The sequence below is a fragment of the Anabrus simplex genome, chromosome 1 (genome assembly GCF_040414725.1).
Source record: "Anabrus simplex isolate iqAnaSimp1 chromosome 1, ASM4041472v1, whole genome shotgun sequence".
NCBI classification, from domain to species: domain Eukaryota; kingdom Metazoa; phylum Arthropoda; class Insecta; order Orthoptera; family Tettigoniidae; genus Anabrus; species Anabrus simplex.
In genome coordinates this window covers 1,610,096,417-1,610,123,684 of record NC_090265.1, presented here as the reverse complement: position 1 = coordinate 1,610,123,684, position 27,268 = coordinate 1,610,096,417, and the positions used below count along the sequence as shown (strand labels likewise).

General features: G+C 41.6%; 1 protein-coding gene across 7 annotated transcripts in view; it reads right to left on the bottom strand.

Moving 5' to 3' along the window:
• Positions 1-27,268, bottom strand: part of LOC136858588 (uncharacterized) — a 187,184-nt gene that overhangs the window by 64,585 nt on the left and 95,331 nt on the right. For 4 of the 7 annotated variants that reach the window (XR_010858651.2, XM_067138261.2, XM_068225627.1 and 1 more), the window contains exons 2-3: positions 14,596-14,828; positions 9,888-9,949 (exon numbers count right to left, since the gene is read on the bottom strand). Coding sequence is in view for 5 of the 7 variants with exons in the window: in XM_067138261.2 (XP_066994362.2) it covers positions 9,888-9,949; positions 14,596-14,683 (150 nt within the window). In the remaining 2 variants the exon portion in view is untranslated. The remainder of the gene's footprint in view (positions 1-9,887; positions 9,950-14,595; positions 14,829-27,268) is intronic. The other 3 variants (XR_010858650.2, XM_067138259.2, XM_068225626.1) reach the window with 2 other exon arrangements.

The following is a 27,268-nucleotide window of genomic DNA, read 5'->3' as shown; positions in this document are numbered from 1 at the left end:
GATATCATAGCGAATTTCTGTATCAGTGCAAGTCATGTCATGATGTATCGCTGCACACCACAACATCAAAATCTTCAGTAACAACTACTGTACAGTACAAGAATAGTAGAACTCATACACACGAATAAATAGATGACGTCTCATCAACAGTGATAAGCTGCGTTACGTGTACCAGGACTCCGAAAGAAAATGAAGGAAGGCAACAAAGTGATGGCTATTACCGCTGTTGTGCTTCCTCCCCGTGAATGTATTTATGAAATAGAGAATGATAAGTAATTATTTTAATAACTCAAGGGCAAAAAATGCCTCATCCTTACTGTTGTAGACATCGAGTCCATTTTGCTCAATTTATCACGCCGTTTTCTTCTGCTATTCTCTTTAAGGATTAATGGTGAAGTGTCAGCCTCCAAATACCAAGACAGCGATTTCAAACTCGTTACAGTTAATCTGATTTTGGAAAGGCTGTAAGTGGTGGTGGTGATTTTTGTTTTAAGAGGAAGTACGACTAGGCAACTTTCCTTTCCGAACAAAATAAATGAAAAATAAATTTAAAATAAAACAAAACTCCATGACCTTGACGTTGGTATGGAGGCTTGTGTGCTCGTTGATCCCGAGGGCTGTAACAGATCAGGGTTACTCATGTTGGATTGGCTTCGGAGTAGGGCGAGACTAACAAGGTGTCCCACTAACTACTTTTTATGGTTTTCGAAGACGTCGAGGCGCTGGTACTTATTCCCGCAAGAGTCCTTTTACGTGTCAGTAAATCTACCGATACGAAGCTGACGTATTTAAGCACCTTCAAATACCGCCGGACTGAGGAACCTGCCAAGTTGGGGTCGAAGGCCAGCGCCTCAACCGTCTGAGTCACTCATCCCCGCGTTATTATTATTATTATTATTATTATTATTATTATTATTATTATTATTATTATTAGGGTAATAATAATAATTTCGTATGGCTATTTCTAGCCGAGGGCAGCCCTTATAAGACAGACCCTCCGATGAGGGTGGGCGGCATCTGCCATGTATAGGTAACTGCGTGTTATTGTGGTGGAGGATAGTGTTATGTGTGGTGTGTGAGTTGCAGGGATGTCGGGGACAGCACAAACACCCAGTCCCCGGGCCACTGGAATTAACCAATGAAGGTTAAAATCCCCGACCCGGCCGAGAATCGAACCCGGGACCCTCTGAACCGAAGGCCAGTACGCTGACCATTCAGCCAACGAGCCGGACATTATTAGGGTCTATTATTATTATTATCTTCTGCTACAATTCCAAGCAGAATAGAAGTCACATGTTGAAGTACGACAGTTCACCAGAGGGCTAAAGGAATAGATTGTTTTAAGTGTCACCCCTCTGACAAGCAAGGTTTTCATTATCGGTACTCACTAAGACTACAGCGCTAACAAGCAAAGCAATTACGGTCAATAGATTCCAGACAACTTCAAAACTAATCATTTGGATTTCCCCTATAGCACTTTTCCTCAAGTTTTCTGGCTCCTTGGCTGAATGGTCAGCGTTGTGGCCTACGGTTCAGAGGGCCCAGGATTCGATTCCAGGCCGGGTCGTGGATTGTAAACACATGTGGTTTATTCCTCTGGTTCGGGGACTTGGTGATTCAATTTGGCTTAATACACATCTACATACAACACCTCACACTGCCAACCACCACAGAAACAGTATATAGTGAATACATCCCTCTGCATATGGATGGCTTCAATAACGACATCTTAATATAAAACTGGGCCTAATCCGAACACCTAGTGCCAATCCCAACAGACTGGGGAAAGGTCAGAAATATGACACAGATAGGTATTATGGCGACGATGTGATAGGAAAAGGCTAGGAGTGGGAAGGAAGCGTTCGTGGCCTTAATTAAGGTACAGTCCAAGCATTTGCCTGGTGCGAAAATGGGAAACCGTATAAAACTGCCGACAGTGGAGTTCGAACCCATTCTCTCCCCAATTCAAGCACACAGCTGCGGGCCCCTAACCGCACGGCCAACTCGCTCGGTAAGAATACTTTTCGTAAGTGGTTTCACTGTTCCACGTGTCTCCAGAGCACTTCAGACGACATGCACATTTCATGAGGTATTCAAGTTCTTATTCTAAAGCAAAGGAATTGACTCACTTGCAAAGAAGCAAGAATCAGTTAACTTGACCTTATTCATGAAAATATACTCAATAGACATTCTGTAAATTACATGCATTGTGTCGAATAGCTCCAAAAGACAAAAAATTTTCCCAAACACACAAAGAAGTATTATATCAATGTAGTTTGAACAACAGTTTAATTATGTCCTAATGAACTTAACAACTAACGTGACTGTATTGAATGTGATGAGTTAATTTTCTAATATGTACATGCAGGAATTTTCCTTTCTAAATTAGATGTTAATAAATGTGACGTCAATGAAATAGAATTCAAATAGGTTTCATGTTGAATATTTTGAAGGAATCAATAAAATAACATTTAAGAATGTCTATTCCCTATACCGGAGTTATTTGAGTAAGCATGCAAGACAAAATGTTTGGAAATTTCAAAATTATTGCTAAGTGGAAGTCTAGTGCAAGGGAAATGTGCAGTAGCTTTATGCGGACATGAACAACACTCACGCCTTCTGCTAGGCCGCTAATAAGGATCGACTACTCATGAAATTACTCCACTTCGACCGGGGGATGGCAACATTCTCTATATAACACTAATCAGAGACAGAGAGAGAAAATGGAAGGGATCCGACACCTTGAAAATTGAAGGTATCGGCCAAAGAAAGACAAGGGCCACAAAGGGCGTGAAAGTGAGACTCCCTAGGCCTCGAATGCTATAATACCTTCGGGATCGGAAAAGAACAAGAGTTGACCAAGGAAGGTGGGATAGGATAGATGAAATTGAGGAGCCTGGCAAAAGTAAGTGGAAACAATACCAGGACTCAGCTAAGAGCCCCGTGGTCGCCCACATACACGCTCCCAAGTTAAGAACCCCTGGGACCTCTTTTAGTCCCTTCTTAAGGCAGGCAGGGGTTACCGTGGGTGTTATTCTATCGACCCCACTTACAGCGGAGCCACTCAGTTCAAAGGATGGTACTAATATTTTATCAGTGTTCCGGACCGGACCATGACTGTGTGGAAAATATCGGTCCGGACCAGTCGTTCTCAGACCGTACCGTGGCCAGATAGAATATTCAGGCCGTTAAGACCGTCCAAAAGGATCGCAGACAGGACGCCGAGAACACTGGTCACACGGTCCGTCCGATCCGCCATTTAACTCAACTCAGGACATTTCAGCATGTTTCCACTCCGTGGAAACTGAAAGGTAAATGGAGGTGAAAAGTAGTAGTAGCCCAATAGAGGGAGAGGGACGTATGAGGACCATAATAATTTACTTTCATTGAATTTGGAAGGATCGGTTTTCTTTAAATTTCTATTTTACTTTCGCAATAACACACTGCGGCTCCAAGGAAATTACCGGTAACGTTTGTTGACGGTCGCAGTCAATATCTTAAAGGAAAATGAACTGTTGGTGGCATTTGAATGTAAGTCGTACTTTTAATCGACATAGGAATACAAGCATTTACAGGAGGCTAGGGTTCGAAAGAATGACCATGATGCCATCGACAAGCGAAGGATTCAACTAGAAAAATAAATTGCAGCCCTAAAGAAAGACATTCATCGTTCACTTGTGTTGCCGGATGCTAACTGAACGAGTTTTGGAATTGCAGGTTCCTCTCTTTTCCATAACTGTAGTATGTTCTGATCTGGAGGATCATCGGTAAAGTGCTGCAGTCTGTCGTGTAGGCCCATGTATTCCTGCATTTGAACCGTTCCAATCAAGAGGTCTTTCTCCTCTACGGACCGGATCATGAGCGCATTGCAGCGGTTCTGTCCGGACCGCAATCGGATCGAGACCGCTGGATATGGCCATCTTGGCGAGTTGGCCACGCGAAGGAACCATGCTAAGTCATTTCATTACTACTGTACCTTCCTGTTGCATAGGCATGGCCGACACACGTCGTAAATAAATCTGTTACGTCTTTGAAATACTATACAGCAGAGGGGAAATACTTGAGGTACTCACGAAGTATACACGCGGTACATTGCACACAAAACATTAATGTGTTCACAAGAACCACACAAAAATCACAGCCATACAGATTGCATCTTACATCTTACACACACAAGCCATGAGACAATGCATAGTGTACTACCAATGACGCGCTTACTTACAAAAGGATGATATGAAACATTCGACTGACCGTTCAATAGGCCTATATAAATGGATTCATCACATTAAGAATACGACAATTTTACACCAGCCAGCTCCTGGGATCTAGAGGATGGTTGCTCAGTTGTACTTCCTCTTAAAATAATCACCACCACCACCATTCTGGAACCTACGCCGAGGAATCTGACAAGACAATCAACAGGCAAATCCTTCGTGACTAAACAAAAGAGTGGTTAAGACTAGATAGGAGTGGTAGAATTGGTGGCTAAATTTCTAGAAAGAAGGAAGAGAATTAGAGTAGGTGTAGCATTATCTGATCATGTAATGATGAAGAGGGGAGACTCAGAAGACAGTATTATTAGACAACTGTTTTCTTATGTACAGTGACTCACATAATTATTCGGACACCTTAATTGTAGCCTTTGCTACACACTATGTCCCTATGGTTCAGAGAAAATATCACACACGCAAACTAGTTTCTGACAGAACCCAATTTGACACTTTCAACACGGCATTGAAATGTGTACTTTTAGTTAACAGGAGAGAACCAGTGACCCTCGAACCTCAGAACTCAGTTAACGTGCTTCAGCAAAATTATTCGGACACAAGTCAGTTATCGTGCAGAGCCACGAACAGTATGAACGAAAACATTCAGTGAGTTAGAGTACTGTGTACAACTTAAGAGAAAATCGCCCGCAGAGGAAGAGAGAGTACAATCGAACAGCGGCAGCTAGTAATTTTTCCACCATGCCAAAGGTAAAAATTGTCGTTAAATTGCTGAAATGTTACAAATGAATAAAATACAGTCTCTGATGTTATCACAAGATTCCGGGAGGAAGATAGGATTGAACATCTACGGCAATACGAGACGCCCAAGAAATTCTGTGAGAGAAGAGAGTTATATGCCAAGAAAGACAAAAAATGAAACCAACTTAAGTGCTCCAAAACTCATTATGGCGACTGCCTCAGACACCGGAAAGAAAGTGCATTCCAAAACGATACGGAGAGTGCTCAGAAGAGGTAACTTGCATGGCCGTATTGCAAGAAGGAAGCCCTTCATAAATCAAATAAATCGAAGAAAGAAAATGCTGTTTGCCAAAGAGCATGTTAGAGAGGACAATGAGTGGTGGAATGACGTTATATTTGCTGACGAGAGTAAATTTAACATATTTCAGTCTGTTGAGAGGATAACAGTTTGGCGGCGTCCTAATACTGAGCTTCAAGAGAAAAATCTGAAAGCAACTGTGAAGGATGGCGGTGGACATGTAATAGTGTGGGGGTGCATATCGACGAACGGAGTTGGTGAATTGGTTTTTATTGAGGGTAAAATTGACCACTTTCAATACCTTAGAATACTGAGGTACAATATGAAAAAGAGTGCTGAAAATATGTGGATTGGTGAACATTTTTAAGTTTTATCAAGATAACGACTCAAAGCATATGGCCTGGAATTTAAGGATGTGGTTATTGTTTAATTGCCCAATGGTGCTTCATCCTCCCCCTTAATCACCAGACTTGAATGTGACTGCGAACCTTTGGGACAAACTTGATAAAGAAATAATAAAAAAACAACAATCACATCTAGAGAGCAGCTGAAAAACCCACTTCAAGAAGAGTGGCAGAAGATATCTCCCGATTACATCAGGAAATTAGTGGAGAGCATGCCAAGTCGACTCAGGGAAGTAATTAAAATGAAAGGAAAGACAACCAGACGCTGAACCTTTAGGTTCGTAAGTAAAAAAAGAAAGTGTCCGAATAATTTTGTGCAATGTTGGTTTTGTTTTTATTTTGTTTTTTAATTATTTTATTTTCATTGACAGTGTTCATTAGAAGAATGATGGACGTTTAGTTTTTATATTCCTTACAGAAACTTGTATTTAATTTATATCAGTGATTTATTATTACTGAAATCACTATTATAAAGGAAAATGAAATAGATCATGTCTGTCCGAATAATTATGCGAGTCACTGTATATGAGTAAAGAACTGGAATCACTGAGTAATGTTGAGAGTTTGAGGCAAGGGAAGATGCTGATAAATTTGAGAAGGAGCTTATTTTGCCACACGGTGTCAAATGCAGCTGTAAGATCTAAGAAGACACCCGTGCTTACCATATTGTTCTCAAATCCATTTTCAATATGGGTAGCTAGTGCTAAAACCTGTTCTTCACATCCTCGTCCAGGTCTAAATCCAGCTTGCTCGACTGGAATATGCTGATTTATTGTCGCGGAGATCCTGTGATGTATCAACCTTTCCAGAAGCTTCATTGTAATACTGAGGAGAGCTATTGGCCGGTAACTCTCAACTTTTGTTGGGTCCTTAGATGTTTTCAATAGAGCTATTATTTTTGTTTTCTTGAAGAGTGAAGGTAGGTTACTTGTCTCTAGTATGTTTGTGAAGAAGTTAGTAAGCCACTTAGCAGCAGCTTGTCCAAGATGAAGAAGGAACTATGGATATATACCATCAGCACCTGCAGTTTTCCCAGGTTTTAGAGTTTCTATGGCCTGGTTAGTTTCTTGTAGTTGAAATGGGGCAGAGAATTCAGAAAATCGTTGAGACGAACGTTTTCTTTCCTTCAAGAGGTGCTTTACGTGCCTTTTATGATGCTTTTCAACTGAAACCTTTGAGGTAGAGACCATGAGCTTGGCCATGTCGTCTAGACTGATGCTTGTTTTCGATCTAATTTTGCTATTTGGTGTGTCCAATTTCCTGATCAGGCTTCCAGCTTCCCTGCTAGAGTGAGTGAAGTCTAGGGACTCTACAGTTTCTTGGTGATTCTCTTCCTGTTTTCATCTAGGGATTGTAACAATTCAGAAGCTGTATCTGGATCAGCATTGGCCTCAGATTCTTTAAAGAGCCTTTCACTCTCCTCGTTTCAGCCGGGGATGTATTGTTTACGATATCTTCTTGGAATACACCGTTTTGCTGCACTTTTAACTACACCGATGAATCTGCTGTATTTAGTATGGATAGGTCTTATCCACCGCAGGTTGGAGTCAATCTATTTAGAAAATTAATCTCAATTGGCCTTTTTAAAATTCCATCTCTGTTTCGGGCAGGAGTGAACGATAGGCACAAACAATCCAGACTGGAAAATTATTGGTCTGTGCTGACTGTGAGGATATTTGTTGAGCACTGTGCGTCGTATGTTGCTGAGTGGGTGTTATGACTGCGTTACAAAACAGAGATCCGGGATGTATTCTTTGTCCCATCGTGCAGAAGAGAAGGAAGCCTTATCCTTGGCATCATAGATAAATTTAAGGTTTTTCAGTTTCCATCCAGTCAGTGAGCTTTACCCCATTACTGCCGTTCTCTTTGTATCCCTATAGTGTGTGATGGCTGTTGAAGTCTTCTGCAATTATACTTGGATTTTGCAGAGTTAGAATGGGCGGAGATGGCCAGGGAGTTCCAGGAGGTTTATATAGGTTAACTACTGTCAAATCACAGACTTTGATTTAGGCAGTAAATGTTTCATTATCTGAGGAGGATGGCAAGACTTGATAGTGGGTGATATCGCTCCTCATATAGGTGGCAATCCCGTACTTTGCATGGTCAGCTGCGGATACTAATTTTAATCCTGGAATTCTCCTTCTGGATTGCAGTTGGAGATCATTTTCCATATGGGTTTATTGAAGCAGGATGATATGAGTTTGGTGTTCTTTGCGAATCTTCGCTAGGTGTTCACACTTTGTTGTGCTTATGCCCTCGATGCTAAGCTGGCATATTTTCATTGAAGGGCCAATGTTACGAACTTGAGGGCCCTGAGAAGGGCCTCTAGGTGTGTTTCTTCTTCGTTTTCCTTGCCTTCACCGAGAGGTCGTATACGACAGTGCGGTCTCATCTTATTCTGATGCTGCTCACTTAGCACCACCCGGGGAACATGCGTAGGGTAATTTAAGGTTAAACCTACGGGACATGAGTAACAGTGGTCCCCCGATGATATTGTGCTGTATAGAGTAGTAAGTTCGGTAAGTTACATGATTGTGAGCGACTGAAAAAAATAATGATTTCGGCAGTATTGTGAGATGGACAGCAAACAATGGGATGAAAAGTCAGGTTGTACGTTTCATCAAGAGAAAAAATCATCTTTTAATTATCGCGTTGATCGGGTGAGAGTACCTCATGGGGAACAATGTAAGTACCTAGGTGTTAATGTAGGCCTAAGGGAAGATCTTCGTTGCGGTAATCACATAAATGAGGTTGTAAAATAAAGGTTAAAGATCTCTGAATGTGGTAGTTAGGGGTTGCAATAAGGATGTAAAAGAAAGGGTGTCCAGGTCTCTGGAAAAGCCTCAATTAAAGTATGGTTCCAGTGCTTGGTACCCACACCAGGATTACAGTACTTGATACGAGAACTGAAACAAGATCCCAAAGAAAGCAGCAAGCACGAATTGTTCTGGATAATTTCCGACAAAAGATTTAGTGTTAAGAGAATATGGGCTGAGAAGATTAGGGAGTAACGAGACGAGCTGTTCGAGTACAGTAAGTGGTATGTTCCAAGCTGTGGAATGACATTAGGGTATATAAAAAAGCAAAGTCATCTCCGTACAGGTCATGAAGGCCCTTGGAGGAGTGGAAGGTAAAGGCTTCCACCATCGTTAACCTCGGCACGTAATGGGGTAGAGAGGTTAGCTCTACGCCCGCCCGCCCGCCTTTGCCCCCAGGAATTAACCTGGTACTCATTTTTGGTGTAGGCTGAGTGAACCTCAGGGCCATATGCACCTCCGGAAGTAGAAATCTCGTTTCTTAAATTTTACGACTTCCTGACGGGTATTCGAACCCACGTCCTTCCGGACGAACCGAGCACGCCTTTACCGCCTCGGCCAGGCAGCCCCTGACATTGGGGTATATAGTACACGAATATGCTCGAGTGGAGGTTTTAAAGGTAGGAAAGATCATAATATGAAGATAAAGTTGGAATTCGGAGAACAAATTGGGCAAATAGTCATTTGAGGAATTAAGGATTGGAACATTTATCGCAGGGAAATATTCGATAAATGATTTTGAAACAATTTAAGAAATGCCTAGGTAAACAAATTGCAGGGAATCTGCTACCTGGGCGACGACCTTAATTGCTGATCAATGATGATTAATTGCTTGATTGACTGAAAACGTTGACTGCCTTCCGTATCTAGGAAACCATCCATCTGCAAAATCAATGAAAACGTACTCCACTTTTCGATTTGCCTTGAGCGTCATTGATTTGTGGTGGTTTCCCTATTACAGCATAACCTTCGCAGGTGCTATTTGAGGACACTTGACTTAATTAATAACAATTATAATTATAATTTACGGAAGGAACTCTTGAGGAACTAGTGAGAAATTCACTTTATTTATTGCCTTTCATGTTTACATTCTCTGAAGGAAATCCGAAACATATACTGTATGAAACAGGTTTACTTCCTGAAAACAAATTAATACGGGGTAGCGAATCTCTACGAACGGCGGTTCATAGTGAATCGGTATACAAACGGTAAAGTTTCCTATCATCCTTTCGATCGGTATGGTATGTAAGTAATCCTTAGGCCAATATGCTGCACTGCTGCTGATCAGTCAGCGACATAATAATTGACTTTGTAGAAAAAAAAAAATGTAAACACAGTAACTCATCACATACAATATTGGATTCGAGGTAAGAAATCTTATCGCCCGATGTGCATTACTTACCCGTTTTCCTCGCTCCACTGGCATGTTGTCTGTATCTTCCAGTAGCATCAAGGGAGTAAGATCTGTCAAAGAAAATGAAATTTTCAATCAGTTACAGTACATCAGACAGTTGGTAGTTATTTCAATTTTGGGGTTTGGAGCATAGAAGTCCAAAGTCCGGCTCCTTGACTGAATGATCAGCGTACTGACCTTTGGTCCATAAGGCCCCTGGTTCGGTTCCCGGCCAGCTGAGGATTTTAACTTCGTACGGTTAATTCATCTGACTCAGGAACTTGGTGTTTGTTTTCATTTCAGTACACACCCAGCACATCACTCACAGAAACACGCGACAGTGAATGCATCCCTCCATATTGTTGTTGCCAGCAAGGGCATCCGGCCGTGAAACTGGGCTAAATCTAATCTCGTGTCTACCGCAATAAATTAGGAAAAGGGCCAAGAATAATATTTTCAAAGGTTAGTTACGTACTGCGTTATTTACTGGTCTGAAAGTCTGTGCACTAGTGTGTGCATGTGTATTAGTGCGAGTGAATGCATTAACTGAGATGACATTGAGGAGGAAAGGGCCCAGTTTTATAACAGGCAGGCTACGATCCTGGCACTCGTGTAGAGTTGAAATTGAAAACCTAAGTGAATAAAAGATACAACCGTAGATCAGTAGGTGAAATACTAACTACTGTACAGCACCTACGGTCTCGGGTTGGATCTCACCATTGATTTATCTTTGAAAAATGGAAGGGATCCGACATTTCGAAGAATAAAGGTATCGGCAAAAGAAAGGGAAGGGACACTAAGGGCATGAAAATGAAAGACTCCCTACGCCTCGCAAACCTAGTATCGTCTGCGTCGGAAGAGAACGAGAGTTGACCAAGGGAGGTCAGATAAGATAAGCAGCCTGACACAATTAAGTAGAAGCATTACCAGGAGGCTAAGGGCATCCCATTGATTTAAGCTAGTGGTTCCCATACTTTTCTAGCTAACGCCTACACACCCCACCCCCACCCCCACCCCCACCCCCACCCCCACCCCCACCCTTTGCAATCTCTCCAAATTACATGCATACCCCCATTACAAATATATTTTCTCTGAATCACTTATAACATTGCAGAATAAATGAGAGGAATTCAGAATTCAACATTTAAAAAGAGTTAGGATGTCCCCCCTCAGCCGTACTCGAAGTTGTTTTCCGTGGTTTCCGACTTCTTCTCCAGGCAAATTCTGGGATGGTATCACGGCCGCTTCCTTTCCTCTTCCTTGTCTGTCCCTTCCAATCTTCCGATCCTTCTCACCCCTCAGCATAGCAGGTGAGGCCACCTGGGCGCGGTACTGATCCTCCTTCCCAGTTGTATCCCCGACCCAAAGTCTCACGCACTTGAGCCGCAGGAGCTCTGAACTTGGGAGCGTGGATTGGCTACCACGGGCCTTTAGCTGAGTTCTGGCATTGCTTCCACTTACTTGTACCAGGCTCCTCATTTTCATCTATCCTATCCGACCTTCCTTGGTCAATTCTTGTTCTTTTCGACCTCGACGGTATTAGGTTGCGAACCTAGGGTGTCTTTCACGCGCTTCGTGACCCTTATCTTTGTTGGGTCTATATCTTTTTTCGAAGTGTCGGACCCCTTCCATTTTTTTTTCTTTCTGATTAGTGTTATATAGAGAATGGTTGCCTAGTTGTACTTCCTCTTAAAACAATAATCACCACCACCACCACCAATACCATCACACCTTTGAGGCGGTAGAGGTGTGATCCCTCGCTGAATCGGAGGGAGAAAAAGCAAACCCTGGACGGTAAACAGATTAAGAAAGAATGAAAGAATGAATGAATGAGTGAATAAAAGAAAGAGAAAGAAATAAAGTAAGAAGTAGGATGTGTGACTGAAACATACAAATCAACGAAGTGCCAATATCAAGCTGCTCCTTGAAATCTCAACTGTTGGCCTGGAGATAAATTTAAATCAAACATGTAACTTCTTCTTTCTCCCATGCCCTTATCCAGAGAGCTCCTGTGTCGGGCTGTGGATCATTGACCTCCATCCACTTCTCACACCTCTCTCGGGGTACAAGAGATGCACGTCGCTTCTGAGGTATTCCCTAAATCTTAGTTTGTCGGCGCCTTTAGAGAGTCAGGTTATTTACCGCCGCCCAATACTCGGAAATGAAATGATATTGGAGAGTGATGCTGGAATGAAAGGTGACAGGGAAAACTGGAATACCCGGAGAAAAACCTGTCGCACCTTCGCTTTGTCCAGCACAAATCTCACATGGATTGACCGGGATTTGCACCACGGAAACCAGCGGTGAGAGGTGGGCGCGCTTCCGCCTGCGTACAAATATCACATGAAGTGACCGGGACTTGAACCAAGGAACACAGCGGTGAGAAGCTGGCGCGCTGCCGCCTGAGCCATAGAGGCCTCCATCAAAATGTAACTAAATTAATTAATGATATCCCCTAAAATATTTTTTAAAAAATGATTTGCCTTCAAGAATTATTGGACCTGAGTGTGTCGGCAGCAACGTGATGACGCTACTGCTCCAAGGCGAGATCAAGGCGGTCATTACAGACCATCTCTACGAAGGAAAACTCTCACTCAGAAGTTTCAGTGGCGTCTCTATTAATTTCTCTATTCACCAGATCTATTTACCAGATCACATGTCTCTCATTTGTACCGGTACTGAGTAAGTTGTCTGTGGTCACCTTGTAAATATTTCTCACTGCCTCCTGTGAGGGGGTAGGGGGAGGAGGGATATCTTCTTCCCCACCAAGTTTGGAAACCACTAGTCTAGGCTGACATGACTTGTAGTGACACACCATTCGTCTAAGTCATCAGGATCAGGAATGCGTAACAGAGAGCCTATTCAAAATATAGTTCGACACCTTGCAAAAACAAAAGCTTACTTCGTATTTTGGAAATTACCTAGAATGGGAACACAATACTTCTCCTCTCCCAATTGTTCCTAAGACTGCATTATTCAGGCATGTTACCTTCCAGCAGTAGCTCTTTCAGTGATCTCCTTAACACCAAATATAAATTTTACCATTAAATCACCCACCTAAGTAACACAAAGTATCAAGATTATCAGTTAGAATACACACACACAAGCACATACACTCACTACACGTGGTACAATTTCTATAAGACAGTGGTAACAACGAAAGCAAATCATACTTAAATTGATTCAACAACAGAAAATGATATGATTCCCGAGTACTCGTTTAAGAGGTATCGTAAAAAAAAAAAAAAACAAACCAGGAGATATTTTTTGCGGTGCGACACATCATTGATGACGTAGAATAACTTCGAAGAATATTTAACACATTATGCTACGCAATTATGTAATTTCTCTTAACTAATTTATTTGTTTATTGGCCCGCCTCTGTGGTGTAGTGGTTAGTGTGATTAGCTGCCACCCCCGGGGGCCCGGGTTTGATTCTCGGCTCTGCCACGAAATTTGAAAAGTGGTACGATGGTTGAAACGGGGTCCACTCAGCCTTGGGTGGTCAACTGTGTAGAGGGGGGTTCCATTCCCTCCTCAGCCATCCTTGAAGTGGTTTTCCGATGTTTCCCCACTTCTCTTCCAGGCAAATGCCGGGATGGTACCTAACTTAAGGCCACGGCCGGTTCCGTCCCTCTTCCTTGTCTATCTCTTCCAACCTTCCCATCCCCCGATAAGGCCCTTGTTCAGCATAGCAGGTGAGACCGCCTGGGCGAGGTCATTTTCCCCAGTTGTATCCCCCGACCCAATGTCTCACGCAGCAGGACACTGCCCTTGAGGCGGTAGAGGTGGGATCCCTCGCTGAGTCCGAGAGAAAAACCAACCTTGGAGGGTAAACTGATTAAGAAAGGGAGAAAGAAAGAATTTATGTATTTATAAATACTGAAATATTGCATGCATTTTTAAAGTACTGAAATACTCCGTGTATCTAAGCTTTAGAACACCACTCTTCATTCTAACTGCCTTAGGCCTCTTCATAAATTTCTAAACTACATTTATGCTCAGTGCACTTGTCTTGATGAACAAGTTTTAGGGTTAAAGTTTTTTCCAGAATTCTTTTTCGGAAGCTTTGACCTGAATTTAGCTTTTGTTCTTGTAAATATGCTACAAACATAGTCTCACAGTCGGCATTGCAACGCGGAAGTGATAGAATAGAAAGCATTACGTTAGATATTTAGAACACCACCAGCTGATTGCATCTGTCTTGCCAGTGTCCACTGAACATCAATTCTCTCCAGCTACTTAAATAACGAGGAAAAACCTGCGATTTTCAAAAAAATACAGGAATACTAAATCTGCTCACAAAACCGCGATCAGGAGAAAGCGAGGAAGGACCAAAGATAGGGAGTCTCCCCCTTAAATCGAGGGAGTTGGCACGTCTGGGTATTTAGGTTATGTTCAAGTCTACTGTGTAATGTTAAAATGCAGATGTATAACATATAATAATAAGATACTCAAACCTGAAGATAAAAGTACAGATCTTAAAACAATGACACTGCTCCATGAGTTGTAAACCTAATCGGTTTATCCACTCGAAAGAAATTCTCAAAATACTGTAAATATGTGACGAAATACGGTTCAGGCATTAGTGAAAAGCATTAATGCACAGAATAAAAACTCATGAAATTGTGAAGACAAATGAAGAGCATCGTGTGCTAAATCAACACGTTATCAGAGCCTTCTAAATACTTGAACATAATGGATGATGGCAACTTACCACGAGCCGGAGAGGCCATCAAATGGCAGAAGAGAGTAGACAAGGCTAAAAGTGCCCAGTAGTCCATTGTGTAGGCGATATTTGTCATGGTCGTTCCCTGTTTGCGTGTCAGCCATGTTCACGGTGAATGTTTACCTCGTGGATACTGGCACGGCGGGGACAGTCATGAGTGTGGTATTACAGCTGTTGTGGACAGACAATGGCCGAAGTCAAGACGCTATCATACTGGTGATCTGCAAATAATATTGTTCTCTTTTGTTATTCAGAGGATGTCCGTGACTTTATATATTGCAACCTTTGTAAACAAGGTAGTGTTCACTCCGAACTTCTGTATATTGCAGTGCTTCACTCGTGCTGTTAATATTATTTCCGCCGGGTTGAATAGCTCAGATGGCATATGCCAACGCGGATGAAATAGAATTTTATGAAAGGAACAATTTCGTTGATTCTCTGTATGTTTCCTTTTTCTTTTTTTTTCTTTCTTTTTTTTTACAAGTTACTTTACGTCGCATCGATACAGATAGGTCTTATGGCGACGATGGAGCAGGAAAGGGCTAGGAGTGGGAAGGAAGCAGCCGTGGCCTTAATTAAGGCACAGCTCCAGCATTTGCCTGGTGTGAAAATGGGAAACCACGGAAAATCATCTTCAGGGCTACCAACAGTGGGGTTCGAACCCACTATCTCCCGAATACTAGACACTGACCGCACGTAAGCGTCTGCAGCTATCGAACTTGGTCTGTAAGTTTCCAACAGTAGGCCTATATGAGCCGGAGAATATGACTATGATAATTGTTTTGGGATTAAAATTTGTCTTAATGGGTACATTGTATTTAAAACAGAAACGGTGTGAATTTCGTTGAGTTTGCTGCATTTTATTGGAAATTAAAGTACCGTTTTACATTATTAAAAAAAATCAGCCACCCTAATATTAGCTATAACGAGCTCGATAGCTGCAGTCGCTTAAGTGCGGCCAGTATCCAGTATTCGGGAGATAGTGGGTTCGAACCCCACTGTCGGCATCCCTTAAGATGGTTTTCCGTGGTTTCCCATTTACACACCAGGAAAATGCTGGGGCTGTACCTTAATTAAGGCCACGGACGCTTCCTTCCCACTCCTAGCCCTCTCCTGTCCCATAGTCGCCATAAGACCTATCTCTGTCGGTGCGACGTAAAGCAACTAGCAAAAAAAAAACAAAAAAAAAACAATAGCTATTGCGAATACCCAAGCATGGAACAAACAGTTGGTTGGCAAAATATAAAAATTACGAGGAGGGATAATTTAAGCAAGATAATAAATTTTTCGTGGAATTGCTCACATGTTTGTATGCTGAGTTCTCAATCTGAAGGCTGGCTTGATCCTCAACAGCTCTGCCATCAGCTGTCATAGATGGCCTAGGTGTCACAGAAGAGGCTCACAATGTAAACGATAAGTGAGGTAGTTTACCGTTGCTTTCCTCACCAAGCTAGAAGTTATTACATTTCAATCTACCAATTCCACTGAAACGCACGCACCAAATGACCGTATCAGCGATATTTTCACATAGTTTTGAATCAGTCCCCTCTGATCTGCGCCCGTTACCTAGTCTTTCTATAAATGATTTCCCCTTGTGGGCGGGGGTGATAGAATAACACCCCTACCTGTCACAAGAGAGGCTATCAATTTTGGATCATGGATTGGTGATCACGGGGCCCTGTTGATATTTGCTTTACGTCGCACTGACACAGATAGGTCTTATGGCGACGATGGGACAGGAAAGGCCTAGGAATGGGAAGGAAGCGGCCGTGGCCTTAATTAAGGTACAGCCCCAGCATTTGCCTGGTGTGAAAATGGGAAACCACGGAAACCATCTTCAGGGCTGCCGACAATGGGGTTCGAACACACTATCTCCCAAATGCGAGCTCACAGCTGCGCGCTCCTAACCACACGGCCAACTCGCCCGGTACGGGGCCCTTATTTTTGATGCGAGCTGAAGAGAAGACTAGCGGGGCGTGAGGTGGGACACGGGGGAGCAGCTTTCTCTCTCTGTCGTCTCGGCTATGGCTCTTCCTAAAACTATCGTCAGCCAGCCAGCAGCCAGTCTGCCTTTGATGATGCAAGTGGCCAGTCGAACAGTTCGGTAGCGTTCATCTTGTCTACGTGTCGGAAGTGTTGAACAGCGATTTAAATACTGAGGCTTACATAACTGTGTTATAAAACATTTATGTTATTATAGTGCTACTTTGTATTACAATTATGGAACCCTGCCGGAAGAAAGGAAAGACTATCCACAGCGAAGCTAGGGAGGTTATCAGGCATGTTATCCAAGAATGTGATGAAGAGGCACGAGAAGGGCAACTGAAACACTTACTGAGGCAAACTAATTTGCGTGTATCTAATTACACGCGCATTTCAGTCAGCACAGAGAGTAGAATTCGCAAGGAAAGTACAGCAGCTGGCGATACGTCACTATCAACACCAGGGAAGCATCGCCCACAGCCCGAAGAAAGAAAAGTGCAATGTGATGGGTTTAATAGAGATGTAATAAGAGAAGTAATTCAAGACTTATGTAGTCCAGAAGAAAGTGCCTACTTGCCCCAAGCTTTTGAGTGCCATCAAGGAGAAAATCGAATTTCCGTGGGGCGTTCATTCCTTGAGGCGAATTTTAAGAGACATGGGATTTAAGTGGAAGAAGTGTCAGAATTTCAGAAAAATTTTGGTGGAGCGCCCAAACATTGTCAGTTGGCGCTGTAGGTATTTAAGAGCTATGCGGCGTTATAGAAGTGATAATCGTTCTATTGTTTATATAGATGAAACATGGGTAGATAATAATTTAACATTTAATAAGTGTTGGCAAAGTGACAATCAACCTGGTGTTATGACCAACAGAAGCTCATCGAATCGCTTAATTATTGTACACGCGGGATGTGAAGATGGGTTCCTGGAAGGAGCGTTGGTTATTTTTAAGGCCGGGAAATCATCAGGAGATTATCATGGCCAGATGAACGCAGAGAATTTTGAGAAGTGGATTCGTGAGAAGCTGTTGCCTAACCTCCCTAAGAACAGTGTTATAGTGTTAGATAATGCTTCGTATCATTGTGTGCAACAGAACAAACCCCCCACGAAGTATGCTGTTAAGAAGGAAATGAAAAGCTGGCTAGAAAGGAACTATGTGCCATACGGTGAGGATATGAGAAAATCGGAGCTCTTTCATTTGATTGAAATTAATAAAGGTCCCGAGAAAATCTTCCGGATTGATGAGATGTTAAGGTCGCATGGGCATGACGTAATTCGTTTGCCGCCTTACATGTGCGAGTTTAATGCCATTGAACTGGCTTGGTCAAAGGCAAAGAGGATTGTACGCGAAAGCAATGTTACCGGGGACATTTCCATGACAAAGCTTGAAGCCGTAACGAGAACTGCAATTTCTTCTATTACCAAAGCAGACTGGGAAGGATATTGTTCCCACGTTCGTAACAGTGAGGAAGAGTACTGGAAGAACGATGGACTGATGGAAGACGCGCTCGAAGAATTCATCATATCTCTGGATAGTGACTCTAATGAATCAAGCGATGACCAGTTTTCCTCGTCCGAATCCGAACTTGCTCATCCCCTAACAGACAGTGAGTAACCCATCGAAGATGCTCTTCAAATACTTCTTCGTAGGGTTTCTGTTAATTCGTTCGTGTAACTTTAAGTAAGTGTTCACCTTAGGAAATATTGTTTTTAATGATATTTTACTTCGTTATTTCGTGTATCATCAAGAAGTGTGACATAGGGACACAAGGCTTGCTGAACCTAATTTAGGCCTACAGTCTATTGTTTTAAATGTTAATTTATTTGATGGTTGTGTGTGTCAAGAAAGTGACATAGGGCCACAAGGCTTGCTGAAGCTAATTTAGGCCTACAGTCTATTGTTTTAAATGTTAATTTATTTAATAGTATTGTGTATAAAAAATGTGACATAGGGACACAAGGCTTACTGAACCTAATTTAGGCCTACAGTCTATTGTTTCAAATGTTAATTTATTTGATGGTTGTGTGTGTCAAAAAAGTGACATAGGGCCACAAGGCTTGCTGAAGCTAATTTAGGCCTACAGTCTATTGTTTTAAATGTTAATTTATTTAATAGTATTGTGTATAAAAAATGTGACATAGGGACACAAGGCTTACTGAACCTAATTTAGGCCTACAGTCTATTGTTTCAAATGTTAATTTATTTGATGGTTGTGTGTGTCAAGAAAGTGACATAGGGCCACAAGGCTTGCTGAAGCTAATTTAGGCCTACAGTCTATTGTTTTAAATGTTAATTTATTTCATAGTATTGTGTATAAAAATGTGACATAGGGACACAAGGCTTGCTGAAGCTAATTTAGGCCTACAGTCTATTGTTTCAAATGTTAATTTATTTGATGGTTGTGTGTGTCAAAAAAGTGACATAGAGTCACAAGGCTTGCTCAAGCTAATTTAGGCCTTCAGTCTATTGTTTCAAATGTTAATTTATTTCATAGTATTGTGTATAAAAATGTGACATAGGGACACAAGGCTTGCTGAAGCTAATTTAGGCCTACAGTCTATTGTTTTTAATGTTAATTTATTTGATGGTTGTGTGTATCAAGGAAAATGACATAGGGACACAAGGCTTGCTGAAGCTAATGTAGGCCTATAGTCTATTGTTTTAAATGTTAATTTATTTGATGGTTGTGTGTGTCAAAAAGTGACATAGGGACACAAGGCTTGCTGAAGCTAATTTAGGCCTACAGTCTATTGTTGTAAATGTTAATTTATTTGATGGTTGTGTGTGTCAAAAAAGTGACATAGGGACACAAGGCTTGCTGAAGCTAATTTAGGCCTACAGTCTATTGTTTTAAATGTTAATTTATTTAATAGTATTGTGTATAAAAAATGTGACATAGGGACACAAGGCTTACTGAACCTAATTTAGGCCTACAGTCTATTGTTTCAAATGTTAATTTATTTCATAGTATTGGGTATAAAAATGTGACATAGGGACACAAGGCTTGCTGAAGCTAATTTAGGCCTACAGTCTATTGTTTTAAATATTTTGCGATTAATAATATTCTATAAAATTATGTTCTTCAGTAAACTAACTGGTCGAATAATGAATAAGTTATTTCCCCTCTCGCCCATTTCAGACGGTACAGCACTGGGTTTCTGAGCTTACAATAAGTTTGTGGGTTCAATCTCGGCTAAGTGCAATGGTATTTGAAGGTGCTGAACTACGTCAGCGTCGTGTCGATAGCTTTAACGACACATAAAGTAACCCTTGCGGCACAGAATTCGTGACGCACAAGCGGGAACATTGTTATACAGAATAGTAGAATAGAATACCCCTTCCCCGAGTTCCGGATCGGCTGGAAAGAGTAATCATTTATTGCTATTTTTGATATGAATGCCCTTCTTGTATCTATTACCACATTAAACATTATAATTACTCCTAATCATTATTTACACCCAATCTTAAATTGCAGTTTTTAATTTTGTTTCCTTATAATTCTTTTTGTCCTAGACATTAACAGTGTTATATTGTCTAGAACAACACGTATCTTGCCCGTACTCCTATTATTAATTAGTGTAAAATTGTTTATAAGTCCGAACAGATTTCTCCTTAGCTTACAATAGACATTATATATTAACTGAATGAGGGAATGACTGCATGTCTGGATGAGTTGCATGATTGGATCGTAATCGTAAAAATTGTTATACGCGCATATATTCAATCTGGTTCATTATTATTATTATTATTGTTACTATTATTATTTTCTTCACGTAACGAACACGCCGGTACATGTGTGTGAGAGAGAGAATGCATTCGTAACTCGGCACACTGACGAACGAAATTGACCTGCCTGTAGCTCACTTCTTGAAACTTACTACATTTGAAATATAGGAAATAAATATCGTCCTCTTTTTAGTGATCTAATCGTCATGGGACATTTTGTAAAAATGTGTAAAAAGTATTATAATAATTAATGCAGTATATATATTAAAATAAAAAATAATAACAGAAGCTCTTTCGATTTGCACCTTGAGGATGGACTCCGCTCCTGATAAAATCGAATGTTGGCATAAATTCCCAGTGTCAGTGGAAATTAACCTAGATTACTATTAGTTGGAAACTGCCTTGTCTTACTATTTCGCTGGTCAGATGTAGTCTATTAACAGATGAATAATGTTACCCACCTGCGATATATAAAAATACATCGAGTGCCTCGCAGGAAGAGACCAGCAAAGGACACTGCGACTGCGAGGACGAACGTTTTCAGAAACGCAAGTACATACACCAGCTTGGTGACGTGAAGCCAGGGACGAGGGGAGAAGCGAGGCCTAACGCAATCCCGGCCACATTCCTAGCGGAACTCTTCTCTTTAGCTCCCATCAATAGCTAAGTCCTGTCATTTCTTCCACTTACTTGTTTCAGACTACTCACTTGCATCTATCCTATTCGACCCTCCATGGTCAACTCTTGTTCCTTTCCGACCCCAAAGGTATTAATTTTAAGAGACCTAGGGAGTCTTCAATTTTCACGCCCTTCGTGACCTTTGTCTTCCTTTAGCCGATAGCTTCATTTGTCGAAGTGTCGGACCCCTTGCATTTTTCCCTCTGATTAGTGTTAATAGAAAATGGTTGCCTATTTATACTTCCTCTTTATACAATCTTTTAAATGATTTCAGGGAATTTGGACAGTTATCGACTATCACCCTTGGTAAATTATTCAGATCCCTAATTCCTCTTCCTATAAAGAAGTATTTGCCCCAATTTGTTCTCTTGAATTCTGACGCTCATCACAGGGACTGGCTGCATACTCATACCTCAGTCACTTTCATATTGTCAAATTCAAGGATTAGACTGAGTTGGGTAAATGAAAGTAAAGTAGCAAATTAATTCTAGCCCATATCAGAAGATATAATGCACTACAACTCTACATCTCGCCACAAAGACTCCACTGATCTCCGGTGTAAGTAAAACAGTTTCGGCAAACTGCTGCAACAAACTACTTTCCCAGTAATTTTGCTCTCAACACGCCTCAAAAATAGCCTCTGTGGCTCAGACGGTAGCACGTCGGCCTGTCAGCGCTGGATACCGTGGTTCAAATCCCGGTCACTCCATGTGAGATTTGTGCTGGACAAAGCGGAGGCGGGACAGGTTTTTCTCCGGGTACTCCGGTTTTCTCTGCCATTTTTCATTCCAGCAATACTTTCCATTCCCATTTCATAACATCTATCAGTCATTAATAAATCACTTTGGGAGTGGCGAGCCCATTGTACTATTACCCTATATATGCTTCATTCATTCCATTCCTGACCCGGTCAATGACTGGAAAACAGGTTGTAGGTTTTCATTTTCATTTCCATGCCTCAAAAAATGTAGCCACAGAACCGTTTTACGCTGGCTGGCTGACTTTTTATTTTAAGAATATTTTTCTTTGTTGCATTCTTATTTTTTCCAATCTTTCCTTGTTTTTCGTTTTTTACTTTAAAGGACGACGCGCACACACCCAGTCCCCGAGCCAGTTGAAATAACCAATTAAGGTTAAATACCCCGACCCGGCCGGGAATTAAACGCGGGGCACGCTAACCATTTAGCCATGGAGCCGGACGCGTTAGGGAAACTCAGTGTGCAACGTGCAACAGAGCAGGAAGTGAATTTCTCCCACTTTAAAGGCACAATTGCTCATTTCAGTTTGTAAATAGAAGAAGGAGATTGTTATTTCTGAAGACTTGGTTAAAAGAAAAGAAACTATTTTTTCAACTTGAAAAATGAAATTTACCATTTCAGTTTGTAAATATAAGAATATCATTCATTTTTGAAAAATGTGTTTATACAATGTACATTAGTTTTCACCCTCTCCCCTTTCTTTCATCAAATGAATCGTGTATCTAAACACACACATATTGTGTTTGTAGTTGGAAAAAGAAAATTACAAATGTTTTTCCAGTGTTTTAATCAAATACGGTAGAGACAATACGCGGCACTCAGCGAGATATCGAGCGACAGCTATTAGAGCTCTCCCTAGCGGATTGACCTGAGAACTACTGCTTCTGTCTTAAGAGCACGTGTATTTGTGTGATGAAGTTTTTGGTGTTATTTATGCGTTTTCAGTGAGTTGACATAATTAAATAGTAGCGTGTGCCATTCCTTGATATCTTCTCTCAACATGAGGGGAAAATATGTGCTGTGTTTGGGTGCAGTAACTATAAAGTAGAGAAGAATGCGCGGTCTTTCTTCCATTTCCCTCGTGACAAGAAAATGTAAGTAATATTATATTTGCATATACACTGAAGAAAATGGAAATTGCAACACCCAGAAGGAGTGGTGCTACATTGCTGCAATTGAACATGCAGGACGAGTGTTCGGTTGTGATTCGATTATTACACTTTCAGGTCCCGCTGACCGCAAGTTTGGACAACAATCAATACAGGATGTGCCCACCACGAGCTGCAATGCATTGATGAATTCTTCGAGGCATGGAGTCAATAAGGCCCTGAATCGCTTCCTGAGGAATTGTGGCCCATGCCTGCTGCACTGCACGGGTCAGTTGTTCCAGAGTTGTGGGTGGCTGAGGACGGTTGGCCAGTTGTCGACCCATCATGTCCCACACATGCTCAATAGGACTGAAGTCCGGGGATCTGGCGGGCCATTCTAAAGTTGTGATGGCGTGGAGAGCTTCTCTGGACATGCGTGCAGTGTAAACCCGGGCATTGTCCTGCTGAAACATCCCATTAGCAATGTTCGCCATCATAGGGACAACCACTGGATTGAGTACCCTATCAACGTACTGTCGAACAGTCATAGTACCCTCAACAAGCACTAATTGTGATTTCACATTAAAGCCAATAGCTCCCCAGACCATAATGCTTGGAGTTGGCCCTGTGTGCCTCTCGACAATAAGACCTGGGAGGCCCCTCTCCCCGGTACGTCGGCGCACACGATTCCGGCGATCACTGCGGGCAAGACAGAAGCGCCATTCATCACTAAAGACGACCCTATGCCATTCGTCGACCCACGTCGATCTTTCTCGACACTAGGCCAGCCTTACGCGTCGCTGTTGTGGGGTCAATGGAACACCTTCTGCTGGGACACGGGCTCGTAAGCCAACTGCACGCAGGCCATTACCAACTGTTTGTTGTGTAACGTGGGGTGCCACAGGTGCTCGAATTTGCGCTGCTGTTGCATGGGGTTCCATCCGGGCCATCCGAATGATGCAGCGATCCTCTCTCACAGTTGTCTGTCGCGCTGGGCCTGTGCCAGGTGTACGAGTGTGGGTACCTTCATTTGACCACTGCTGCCATACACGTTGTACCGTAGATGCCTGTCGGCCAACACGTGCAGCGACAGTCCTTAGCGATAATCCAGCCTCACACAGCCCAATTATCCGAGCCCTATCAAACGGCGACAGTTGTTGATAGCGTGCTCTTCTCTGTCGTCGAGGCATGTTTGACGGGGAACACTTCACTGCACAGGCTGCAAGTCACCTACGCTACACCAGAGTCCGTATACTGGAGTTGATTCCTCGGCGACCAATCACGTGGGGAGTTTTGTAGCAACAATCCAATGAGTCTGAAACTTTGATCGTTTACATACCTACATGGTATCGTTCCATATCTTGAAAATCAACACAAACGACCAATGCCTTCATGATGTTGCAATTTCCATTTTCTTAAATGTATATTCTTCCAGTGTCAGAGATTTTTATAGTACTTCATAATCTTCTGACCTGCTCGACTCGTATTTTAACTGGCTTAAAATATAATACGCATATTTTATTGTATAGTACAGCAGTTAACCTTCAATACCGATATGTTGTTGTAGGTGTGATCTATGGGTTAGATTTAATTCAGGGAAGTACAAATGCATATGAGTGTGCCTGGTTGTGTTCCAAGTTGCCCCATTTGGAATGCAGTAATGCGTTGTCAAGCACTGAAGGAAATATGGGTGATTTAGGAAATGTACATATTTTGTTGAAACAATATGATGATGCAAATTTGCTTTACCCTAATGTAATGGCATTATGGCAAGTGTTGCTTATAGGGAAAATTTGAATGTTTTTGAGGCTAAATTTATAGATTTTCTTTCTGTTAGTAGGCTTCAAGTTAAAAGGAAAATTGTCCAGCTCTTAAATATAAATTCATTGAATCATGTGTGTGTATGGAATGCCCCGATATTTTTGTTGACAAGTGTTTTAATATGATGATACAATGATTTTAAATGAGAAAAAAGAAAAATATAGCCGTGAACGTCTAGGCAGGAATTCTAAAGCTAAAAGAGTAATGCATAAATGAAAGGTCAAGCCCTTTCACAGCAGTCCATTTCACATCTAGATTATGTGTCGAATTTCAGTCTTTAAATAATAACCTGCTAAAGAATTCTTCATTCATTTATCCAGAATTGCTTTAGCAACTTTGAAGTTAATATCTTAGTAACACCTTCTTTCTAGACGTAATTTATTTTTCCATTTCCGTATATACATTTCCATTGATATTTGAAGTTAGCGCGAATTTTCAGGTCAAGCCACTAGGAGCACCACTTGCGACTTGTCTCCCATTTTAACAAGTCTAAATCCTGAAGTGTCGCGTATTGTCCCTACTGTATTTGTTTTAACGTCGCACCAATACATTGAAGGCGTTCGGGGACGCAAGGATGATAAAGTGTTAGTATTGGAAAGGTACCGGCTGTGGACTTAATTGAGGTACATCCTCAGCATTTGTCTGGTATGAAAATGGGAAACGGGAAACCATGGAAAACCATCTTCAGAGCTGTCGACGTTGGGAATCGAACCCGTCATCTCCCGAATGTAAGCTCCCAGCTATGTGACCCTAAACGCAAGGCCAACAAAATATTGTTTTTGGCGTTTATTTTCGTATTCTTTATTCTTTTTATTATTCACTTATTCCATTAACCAGAGTCAAAATCCTTAAAGTTCTTATCTTTGAGCCATTCGCAACTAAAATAATCTGCTGTGTTAAATTTAATGCTTTGTTTATGTACATATCTCACGATATTTATTAGAGCGCAGTTAGTCGTAGCGTTTTTGTGCCCCCCCCCCCCCCCCCAAAACCGTAAGAGTAGTAAAAGCAATAACATCATTGGTTTCTATGGGAGGAAATGATTTCGTTCAATTTAGCATCCAAAACTACAAGGGAACGCTCAGCACTCTGTTTCTTCTTAAAACATATCTCTGCTGTCGAGCATTTTTTCAGAACAATGGTTTTTGACCCCACTGTGCGGCATTGTGTTGGCTGTCTGAACTCAAGTTGGCGGGTCGATTCCAACTGAGTCCAGTCGCATTTGAAGGTGCTCAAATACGCTTACCTCGCATCGGTATATTTACTGGCAGTTAAAAGAACTCCTATGAGACAAATTTCCGGCAAATGAGAAATGTATGCCCATCCGTTGCCTACGTGATTAGTAATAAGGCCTCCGCATGGCAGCTTTCACAGCGCGAAATACGTTCTAGTTCCAGAGTCGCCTCTAGACTTTGTGTTAACCCTCCACTGTTTATCACAGACGTACTGTATATGGAAACTGTGGAGCAAAAAGTTAAGTTAGTGAGTTTTTAGGCGAGATAGGTAGCGAAATTAATTGAAAAAGGCGTTGATTTGTGTGTTCAGCTTGTGGTGAGTATATAATTTCTATTTAAACATAAGATTAAGAAAATGTTTGGTGCATATTGATAAATATACACGGTTCTGTATTTAACGCCGAGAGAGTATTTATTGTAAACATTCTATTTACAGGATGTTTATTGCGCGTGATAAACAATGATTTATTGCTGTGTACCATTCTCCAAAAGTAAACTTAGGGAGGTAGTGGAATTTCTTTCCACAAACAAATGTAGAATTACGAGAACAGTAGGTCGAAATTATATCACGTAGGGGTGACGAGAAAAATAGCATGTGGCAACCTTCCTCGAAGTCTGTAGTATGTAGCAAACATTTGAAAACATGTGCTTTAGTATTTCTACTAAAATTATCCGCATTCAATTCCAACACTTTTTTCAGGGTATCCATCGTATTTGCATGGCAGGGGCAGGCTATGTGAATACTGAAGTTTAAAAAAAATAATATGAGGCACCTATTTTCATTTTTACTAGGATGTGAACTTGCGGTTGCAATTATACTGACTTGTATGAGCTCATCTTGAATTGGTGATTCATTTTTTCTTCATTAAATATCATAGAAATATCACTTTTCTACTCAAAACGCTATGTTTTATTTTTGTAATGTGCTTTTATGTGCAAGTAATTCTCGTAATGCTAATTATTGGAATCGTGCTGAGGAATGGAGGGATAACCTGACATATAGCGGTCCTATTTGAACTGCTGCTACTCTGTCAATTTAGTATTTGAAAAGATCGCGCATCCAGAGGCCTTTACTTATCTCGTACGCAACGGCCCGTCGATAAAATTGATAAACGCATAAGCTTCAATAAATTTATCAGTAGAGGGTCAAAACTGTTTTACTGTTTCCCTCCGGAACTGAGCACTTCAAGATATAGCAGACACTAGCTGTAGTACCCGTTGCTAACGGGACGATCACTTAGTATGTGCATGATTGCATCTTTGACCACCCTTCATATTGTTTCCCAGATTCTGAGACACATAAGTGGGTATGCCTCTCCCTGTTAGTGGCCTGTCATGACATCCTCTCTTTCCTTCTCGCGCTGTGGGTGGGGG